Source organism: Echinops telfairi, unplaced genomic scaffold (genome assembly GCF_000313985.2).
Source record: "Echinops telfairi isolate 266 unplaced genomic scaffold, ASM31398v2 ScPeMD7_70;HRSCAF=299, whole genome shotgun sequence".
Taxonomy (NCBI): Eukaryota; Metazoa; Chordata; class Mammalia; order Afrosoricida; family Tenrecidae; genus Echinops; species Echinops telfairi.
The window spans coordinates 807,888-817,982 of record NW_022103968.1 but is presented as its reverse complement, the minus strand read 5'-3'; the positions used below and the strand labels follow the sequence as shown (position 1 = coordinate 817,982).

General features: G+C 60.5%; 1 protein-coding gene across 1 annotated transcript in view; it reads left to right on the top strand.

The window, feature by feature from the left end:
• Positions 1-398: 398 nt before the first annotated feature.
• Positions 399-10,095, top strand: part of INPP5A (inositol polyphosphate-5-phosphatase A) — a 128,175-nt gene continuing 118,478 nt past the window's right edge. The window contains exon 1 of the mRNA XM_004701223.2: positions 399-473. Coding sequence (XP_004701280.1) covers positions 399-473 — 75 coding nt within the window. The remainder of the gene's footprint in view (positions 474-10,095) is intronic.

Here is a 10,095-nt window from a genome sequence, read left to right as displayed (position 1 = left end):
CTGGGCCTGTCCCCACGGAAGCTTCTGCTCACAGTACACATTTCCACGGAGTGCTCCCACTCTGTGGCCCTTGCCTCCTTAACAGGAGGGGCTTCTGGAGGCTGTGGGGCCCCCAGATCACGTGCTTAACTGCAAACAGGTAGTTGGTGATTGGAGGCCCCCCAGAGGCATCTTGATGACATCTGAAAAACTGGTCCCTGAAAACCCCACGGAGCACAGTCTCCTTTGACCCGAAGGGTCAAGGGTCGCTGTGATCGAGGCTGACCGGACGGCACCTTTTTACTTCATGTGGGTTTGGGACGTGAAAGGGGAAAGACGGTGCTTCCCGCTCCCACCACGAGCTAGTCTTAGATGCCCGCCCGGCCCGCTGAGGGAGCGGCGCCGCCCAGCGCCGCAGGATGGCGGGGAGGGCGGCCGCCTCGGGCACCGCTGTCCTGCTGGTCACGGCCAACGTGGGCTCGCTCTTCGACGACGTAAGTGCCGCCACCGCCGGCCCTGACCCGAGCCCCAGGACCCTGAAACCGGAACCCGCGAGCTCCGGGACCCCGAGCCCCAGAGCCCCAGACCCGGATCCTAGGGACCCCGAGCCCCAGGACCCTGGGACCCCGAGCCCCAGCTTCAGAGACCTCAAGCCTTGGACCCATAGCCCGACCCCCGGAGCCCTGTGATCCTAGTTTGCACAGATCCCAAGTCCTGCACTTGGAGCCCCAGAATGCTGCCCCACAAACTCCAAGCCCCTAACCTGGAAGCCTAGAACCTCTGCCCGCACACATCAAGTCCCAGAACCTTGGAACCTGGAACCCCTGGACACCAGTGCCCTGGCCTGGACCTCGGCCCTGCCTTTGATCCCTAGAAAGCCAGCTCCTGGGAATTGCCCCTCTCCCTCAAACGCCTTACTTGGCTTGTGATCGCTTAAGTTCTGAACACGGCCCCCAAGGGATCCTCACTCCTGACCCTAACCTGGCCCCAGGACCTCCGCTCAAGCCCTGGAATGCTGGACCCCACCTGGGCGGTCTCCTGGCCCCTGCCCCTGACCCTCACCTGGCAGTTTCCCACACTCAGTTGCCCCCAGAGTGTCCATTCAGTTTTCAGACCAGGGAGCCAGCCTGTGAAAAACTGGGAGGAGGACTTTGTGTTTCTTGTTTACTGAAGAAAAAGATGCTTACAACTCTTGTTGGCCAATCAGCAGGCTGGGATGCGGGCGCCTGGAGGCCCTTACCTTCTGGGGCCTCTCCCTCTCTGCCTCAGAATCCCACCCAGGAAGGCTGGGTGGCCGGCAGGGGGGCTCCCCAGCTGTGTGTGGGAGCTCTCCAGAGGCAGGCCAAGGCTGACCTAGTTCAGCGCCTGGTGCCGCCTGCTGTTGGTACTTGGGCAGGCAACACAAGTGAAGTTCCCAGAGGCATGCTTCTGCAGGGAAGAGGCCGCCCCTCCTGCCTTCCCAGGGGAACCCTGCGGGACAGTACCCGCGTGCTGTGTCCAGCGTGGGGGCGGATGCTGAGTCCAGGAGGAGGGCCTAGTTGCTGCTGACCTCTCCCTGGTCTGTAGCAAGCAGGGGTAAAGCCTTCCATGGCGCCCTGCTAGTGCACAGGACACTAACCTGTTGGCGGTGAGCTGACCTCCCGCCTGTGAGCACAGCTATGGACCACTCGATCCAGTTTTGATCCAGTTACACTTGCTCTAGTTGGACCGTGTTCTACAAAAGTGCCTGCCTGGGGTGTGTGTGTCTGTTTTTAGCGTTCTATTCTGAGCTTTCCAGTAACCTGCCGCGCTGAGGCGGCTCAGATGATTCAGAACCTCGGAAACATTAGGAAAGTTCAACACGGGGGTCCTATGATTCCCAGGGGAAGGGACTGCTGCAGCGCACACATTCCCCTCAGTAATCGTCGATCGGGAGCTCTGTTTGGCGTGTTTACACCGAACGCACACAGTTCTGCTGACATTGGAATGCCAGGCTTAATTCACTTCTGTTTAGCCATTTCCCTCTGAATTGTCGTTTTCCGAGAGGTCCCGTGGGAGTGTGCATGGTCGGTCGTTCCATCTGAAGGGGGCACAGTGCATGGGTAGACTACAGGGCAGGAGGACACTTCATACCCCCCCCCCCCCCAGTGGCCTCGGCATGGTGGGGCTGCGGGGTCTGGCTGTCACTGGACTGGTGTTGGATAGGAGCGGAACACAGGCTCTGCGGCAGGTGGGCAGCTCTGTCCTTGCCCTTTTCCTGGAGGGCCAGGTCCCAGGGAGCAGAGCTGTGGAGGGAACCGTGCATTCCCCTCCACACAGGAGTACATGACTCTTTTTCCATCCCGAGTCTTCCCTGAGAGCCTGAGAGCTGCCCTCCCGTCCAGCTGTGTCCTTCTTACACTGGGATTGGCCAGTACTCCTGCCTCAGCCGTGCCCACCCAGGCAGTGCTGCGGTGCCTGGGCCTGTCCCCACGGAAGCTTCTGCTCACAGTACACATTTCCACGGAGTGCTCCCACTCTGTGGCCCTTGCCTCCTTAACAGGAGGGGCTTCTGGAGGCTGTGGGGCCCCCAGATCACGTGCTTAACTGCAAACAGGTAGTTGGTGATTGGAGGCCCCCCAGAGGCATCTTGATGACATCTGAAAAACTGGTCCCTGAAAACCCCACGGAGCACAGTCTCCTTTGACCCGAAGGGTCAAGGGTCGCTGTGATCGAGGCTGACCGGACGGCACCTTTTTACTTCATGTGGGTTTGGGACGTGAAAGGGGAAAGACGGTGCTTCCCGCTCCCACCACGAGCTAGTCTTAGATGTGCTGGACACAGTGGATGTGTGGGTGTTATAAGAGCTCCCAATAAAATGATTTATTAAAATAAGTAAATAAAAGAGTGGCAGTCTGCGAAACCCATGGGGCATTTCTACCCCGTCCTGTAGGGTCACTGAATCCACATCGACTTGACAGCAGTGAGGGTTCTTTTGGTTTGTTCTTTGTTTTTTTCTGACTGTGGAATGACTATCTCGTTAGGAGGGAGAGCTGAGCAAGCTTTAAGCCGCTTGTCATGGCCCTCTGCCACCGAGTAATGACATCACCACACATTGTGGGCTTCTGCCACCAAATGATGACATCAATACACATCATAGCCCTCTGCCACCAAGTGATGACGTCACCACGTGTCATGGTCCTCTGCTGAGTGATGACATCACCACATGTCATGGCCTCCCCTGATGTCGCCATACATCACAGGCCTCTGCCACCGAGTGCTAGCGTCACCACATGTGATGGCCTTCTGGAGGGGTCCACATGCCGTTGAGAAAGTGGGCGGAGATGTGAGGTTATTCCACAGCATTATTCTGAAGAGGCTTTGGGGCCCTTGAAGATGCTCCCCGTTTGAGCTCCTCTGTCTGAGCTCCTGTCCCTTCCTAGACCAGCGAGCATGGTGGCGCTGCATGGCCTCCTTGACTCACAGGGCCACGTGCGTGGAGAGGGGTGGCGCTGGGCCTGTCGCAGCAGCTGGCCCCATGACAGGAGGCTCTGGCTTGGTTCCTTAGGGCTCTGCTATGTGCATGCTGCAAAGGTGAGCATGGGAGGCTGTGGCTTTGGGCGTGGTGTGCTCCCACCGTACGTGGCCAGGCTGCTGCCTGGGAGAGGGTTCTGGGAGACAGTTCCGTGTTGGGTGTGTGCCTGCAGGCCCTCCCTTTGTGAGCTGGTTCCCTTTGTCCTGGCTACTGTGGTGGCAGGAGAGCCATCCGGCCAGCTCGCCCAGGAAGCCTGTGTAGTCACTCGGCAGCTTCAGAGACCAGCCCAGACCTGTCTGTGGGGCCAGGAGGAGGTGGCGTGGTGTCAGCGAACGTGCATGGGCTGCGAGAGCTGCCCCCCCCTCCCCAAGATGCCCCTTTCCCCCTCCCAGCCACCACTAGAGCACATCTCCGACGGGGGCTTGGTCTCAACCCTCACTCTTCTCCCAGGCTCCAGCCAGCGCTCCAGGCCGTGGCCAGGTTCCCTGGGACCCCCGGCTGCACCCTCCTACCCCCCATGACTTCCTTGCCGACCACTGTCTCGAGCTGCCTGTTACCTACCACACAGTCTGGGGAAGGTTTCAGTGAGGCCACACAGTGCCACCACCAGCATCTTTAGAACAGTGATAGGACCTCAAATAGAGACTGTGCCTTCAGACGTCACCCTCCTGCTCCCTGTCTCGGTTCCCACCCTGGGCTGCTCCTCTGCCCTCTGTCTGTGTGGATGGGCCTGACCAGGGCTTTCCACCCAGAGGACACGTGTGCTCTGTGATTGGCATCAGGCTTTCCCCACACGGTCAGGCCCTCAGAGGAGCCTGAGCTGGGCTGTCTGTCCTAGCTGAGGGACGGCTGGGCTGTTCTGCTTGGGGCCAGTGGATCCCCATGGAGCACAGCTGCTGGGCAGCCCCTGACTGCCCCCTGCCCATGCCACTGTCTCCTTCAAAGGCTTTGCTCCATGGCCCTCTGGAGACCTGTATGTATGGGTGCAGGCTGGCAGCCCTACTCTGCACCCGCCCTCTTGATGCTTGGTCTGGATATACCACTCTGTACCAGGACCATGGTTAGAGGACCCAACCCAGGTCTGTGGTGAGGGGACCCCCTGCCAGACCTGTGGTCAGAGGGCCCCCTGCCAGGCCTGTGGTCAGAGTCCCCCACTGGGCTAGGCTAGGTAGCGCTGGCAGCGCGGTGGCCCTGGCCCAGCTTGCAGGTGCACACACTCCTCCTTTCCTTGCAGCGCACCTCCTCGGACCTGTAGCCTTGCTGCCTTCTCCTTGTTGCCCTTGTAGGGCTTGTAGGGCAGTGGTCTGCCTGCCCGCCTGCCTGCCCTCAGCCTGCAGTAAACTCATGCATCTTGGGCGGGTATCCGTGCTGCCCCCTGCCACCCCTCACCCTGACTGACATCTGCTCACAGCCCCCAACCCCCAAAGGTGGCTGGGAATTCCATAGTCAACACCCCGCTCAGGGTCTTGGAACTCTCGCCAGCCCTTTCTGAGATCAGCCTGCTCTCTGGGCGCTCATGTCCAGTCTCAGTGGGTCCTGCTGTGACCTCGGCAGTGGTGGCTGTGAGGAGGCTTGAAGTCACCGGGAATCAGGCCTACTTGGTAGATGACCTGTTTTCAATCCACGGCACAAGGGCTGAGAGGACAGCCCACACCCAGTACACTGCCACACACAGGCCCTGGCGGGGGCTGTGACTCAAGTCCAAGCTGACCTGCTGGGTGATGGCAGTGAGGCATTGCCCTTTGGGGGGCGGGAGAGGGGGACAGGGTGGGGGTTGGCAGTGGGCCAGCTTCCCTTGTTGGAGGGGAGTGGGGCTCTGTCCAGGACTGGGTCCAGGCAGATGAGGCTGGGGAGTGGCACTCCCTGCCCATCGCAGTGTGGTGGGCCATAGTGTGTGGGCTGCATGCTGAACACCAGCCTGACTGGGGCCCCTTATTGTGTGCTGGGGAGCAAGGTGATGGGGTCGGGGCACAGGGCAGCACAGAGGAGGGTCTCTCCCCAAGGATGGCGTGTGGTGACTTGTGAACCCTTCTGCCACTGGGATGAGCCGGGTCCCTCAGATTGTGGGGCCCGAGCGCCATGTCTCCCTAACACTGACCTGCAGACACTGTGTGTGTGTGTGTGTGTGTGTGTGTGTGTGTGTGTGCGCGCACGCAGCTCCACGTCTTCCTAACACTGATCACGAACTCTGGGAGGGTGCAGCACAAGAGTTAGATCCCCACAGCTGACCCTCAGACCCTCTGTGAAATCTATGAGTTAGACCCTGTCTCCCTAGCACTGACCTTGAGTCCCCCAGGGCTGGGTTAGGGACACTGGTGGGTGATCTGGCCAGGCCTACCAGGGTGGGCCTGAGTGGACGTGGGGTTAGCCTCATCCTCATCAGAGGGGGACCTTTGCCTTATTGTTGGGCATCAGTCAGGTGGGCGCTGTTTGGGGTGGGAGCTCCAGGCGGGTGTCCGCTTCCTTGTCTTCCTCTCCAGGCTGTCACGCATCGTGTTCTGCAGGGCAGCCTCTGGGATCTTGTGCCTGGCCATGCCTGCCACCCTGACACTGGCCCTGCTACATGGAGCCAGGACAGAGGGGGGTCGGTACTGTGGGGGGAGGTGTCAAGGGCATGGGGATGGAGGTGGAGGGGTGCTTTGTGACGGGACACTGTGCTGGGCTGGGGGTGCTGGGTGCTGGGCAGCTGCTGGTTCCTGGACGGTGTAGGTGAGCTCGCAGAGAGTGCCCAGGGTCAGCAGTCGAAGTGGCTTCTCTAGTGTCCCCACCTCCAGTGGGTTGTGACAGTTTCATTGAGGTGTGGTGTGCAAGTCTACCATTTGGTCTGTGTCAGTGCAGCGTGGTTCCAAACAACCTGACAGGCCGCTGATCCTGCCCCCCCCCCTCTTCTGACTGACCCTACCCGCACCACACTCAAATAACATACCTCTCCTGCCCACCTACTTCCCACCCCCAACTCCCCCAGCCCTTGCCACACTCACCCACCCAGACCCTAGCCTCCCCTCTCTACCCTGCTCCAAACTGCTCTGCTCTGCCTGCTTCCCCCATTCCCACCCCACCTTCTGCTCTGTGCCTGTTTCTGCTCACCGTCTTTCTCCACCCCTGCTCTGAACCTACCTTGCTCTGCCCACCCTGTCATGATCCTACCTTGCTCCCCCTGCTCTGCTGTGCACCTGTTCCAGCCATGCACCCCCTTTTTCACCCCCATGCCGCCCAGCCCCTGTTTCCTCCCTTGCCCTGATCTGCCATCTTCCCTGCCCTGTTGCTGCTCCATTCCCGCCCCTGCCCCACCCCACCTCCCGAGCACGGGAGGTGCAGGGGTGCAGCTGTCTGGCCTGACCTGCATTTCCTGCAAAGGGGCTGTCCGAAGGCCCCCGGGCCCCCACAGCCTGCTGCCCCTGCTCCAAGGTTTCTGCTCTTCTCCCCTGGAGTGGGGGGACCCTGCCAGCGGGCATGCTGCTCTCCTCTCTGACTGACCTCCCCCACCACCACCCCCAGCCTGCCTTCCGCGAAGGAGTCACGTCCCCTGATGCTGCTGCCATCAGGCCTGCTCCCGGGGCCTCCCTGTGAGGCGACCCGAGGGAGGGGAGCCCGCTGGCCTGGCGGCCATGGTGCTCCGGGTGCTCGAGTGTCCAGCCAGCTGAGGGGGTGCTGGCGGGGACTGGCCTCGCTAGGGGTTTTCCTCGGGCCCTGCCTCACAGGCACAAGGTGGATGCTGAGCGGCGGTCTCTGTGGGAGGGCGGGCCTGGTCCAGCCCCGGACGGGCAGAGTGCACCGGTGGGATTCAGACACTCCTGTCCAACGACACGTGAATGAGACGGGCCTGAGGGGCTGCTGGGTGGGGGACACCTTCCCTTAGCTCTCTGACCACATGCTCTCTCTCGCATGCTGACCGCACGGGACTCCTGGGAGCCAGGTGAGAAATGGGCCAAGTCCTGGGGCTGCCCATTCTGCATACATAGGGGAGAGAGACGCCCCGCACCTCACCAAGTCCAGAGGCCCTGTCCTGGGTGGTTTGGGCAGTGAGTGCAGGGGCCACTGGACTTTGCTGTGTCACCAACGTTGAGATGACTGGGACGGACATACTTCGCTGAATGACGTCTGGCAGGGTGGGGGTGTGGGGGCGGAGCTTTGCATTCATTTCTTCTCCATCACTGTGATGGTTTCTCACGCCTTCTGCAACTTCCTGTTCTGCTGTAACATCTTTGCAACTTTGTCCTGCAGTGCGGCCCTGCACTCAGTGTGCCTGCCAGCTGGGGGGCTAGGGCACAGAGGTGGGGGGTGCTGTCTGCTGACCCTGGAGACAGAGCAGACTGGCTGAGTCTGCCATGGTCAGACAGGGCACCTACAGAGGTGATGGGCAGCAGCTTAGGACAGAGTGGGCCGGCCGAGCCCATCCTGGGTAGATGCAGCTACATTTCTGGGTCTCTGACACCCACCCACCACCAACAACAACTGGGCTCTGCCCTTGAGTGTGTGCCCCAGAAGGGCTCCCAAGGATTTTTAGATGAGCTGGGCTTCCCACAGGCTGGCTGCGTGCTTGCCCTCCGTGGAGTCTGACCTGGAACCCTGCGGTGGCTGTGGTGCTCAGTTTACTGCAGCCCTGGGGGTGGAGCTTCACTTGCAAGGACTGTGACCACCCCCCTGCCTGCAGTATCACCTTCACCAGGGAGCACCCAGTGTGGAGCCCTATCTATGGGGAGCACCACCCATGTAGAGCATTGTCCAGTGGAGAACACTGCCCAGTGGGAGCATCACCCAGCAGTGAGCACCACCAAGTAGGGGCACTGCCCATGGAGAGCATTGTCCAGTGGGAACATCGACCAACAGGGAGCACCACCCAGCAATGAGCACCACTTAGTAGGAGCATGGTCCTCGGGGAGTACCCAGTGGGAGCACCTCCTGCAGGAAGCACCCAGGGAAACTTCCCTCTGGTGATATAGAAGCTGCCATTCGGCTGCAGTTCGCAAGGTCAGCAGTTCAGAACTACCAGCCCTCCACAGAAGAAAGTGGGGCTTTCCACTCCCGCGGAGAGCAGAGTTCCGGCCTCAGAAAATCCCGGGCAGTTCTGCCCTGTCCTGTAGGGTTGCCATGATCTGGAATCAACTTGGCAGTAGTGAGTTTGCTTTGCCTTGTCACCCTGGGATCCGTCCTCCCTGCTTCCTGCACCTTGCCACTTGCGGGCTCCAGTGGCTCTGCCATGGCCTCCCAGCGGTGCCCGAGGGGCCTGCTTTCCCCTTGGTGCTAGGCTGTGGGCCCGGTGTCCTGGGCTCAGAGATGGCTGCTGGCTGCAGGGGTGTGGGTATCGGTGCCGTGGGCGAGAGGAGCGTTACTCCCGGGGCCTATGTCAGTGGAGATCTCACCATATCCCTGGTAAAGGGCCACATTTGCATGACCGTGTGTGTGTGTGTGTGTGTGTGTGTGTGTGTTTCACTTTCAGGGGTATGTCACTAGGAGTAGCATCGCAGCCCCACCGTGCACCCCAGGCCAGGCAGGAGGGTCTAGCTTTGCCATGTCCCTGCCAGCACGTGTTATTGTGTCCGCTTTGGCTTAGCTATCCTCTCGGGGGTGGGTGGAGTGGTGCCCCAGGTACATCCAGGGCTGTGTGGGCCTCTGAATTCTGGGGGCACTTGAGGCAGGAACACGTGAGTGTAATCTGTTCGATTCCCACGGTGTCTGAAGGTAGACGTTCTCAGCTGACGTTTATTTTCAAGAAAAGTGACCACGGAGCCCCTTGTTCTCAGGAGTTGTATCTGAGGACGTGCACATTCCGGGGTGGGGGCTCCTAGCAGTAGCTGTGACGCTGTGACGGGTGTGTGGATGGGGGTCTGCCCCCACTTGCAGCGTGGCTAGGTCCTGACGGGCCGCAGGCCTGTGCTCAAGGTGCCTGAGGCCTGTGGAATGCAGTATACTTGGAGAGGGTGGTGGGTGCCACCCACGAGGAGGGTTAGTTTTTCATAGTTCACAGGTAAAGACCCTGTGTGTGCTTACATGCATGCATGTCGTATGGGTGCATAAGCACATGTGAGTGTGTGTGGATGTGTGTGTGTGCGTGAGAGCTGGACAGGCGGCCTCTTGGGGAGTGGTCAGTAGCCGCTGGTGCCAGTGCCAGCCTATGGTGTTGTGTGGTGTGCGTGGTACTCTGCTGGTGTGGCCAGAACCCGTAGCCCTCTGGGGGGAGGGACGGGGTGATGGAGTGGGGCAGGGGGAATGCTGCTGAGGGCTCAGCTAGAGGGGGGGCTTTCCTCAGGAGGTGCTGGCCTGCAGCAGCATCAGAGACAGAGGCCTGAATGCAGGAGTGCTGGTGTGGTGGGGTGCAGGCTGGCACCATGTGGGAGCTCCAGTGCCTCAGCTCAGAGGAGTGTCCAGCTGAGTTAGGAGCGATGGGGTGGGGGTGGGGCACCATCTGCCGCTGTCCCTGTCTGTTGACCTCTCACCCACCAGGCACGGTCACTGGGCCCTGCCTCATCCTTCCTCCCTCCGCTTTCCTTCAACCTCCCGGCCCCCCAGCTCTGACATCTGAGGTCACACCATGTTCTTCCTGCCTCCTGCAGGCACCCTGGACACACCTCTCCCGGGTGACATTGGACTGTATTTCTGGAGCTGCCAGTGTTGTGGACTAC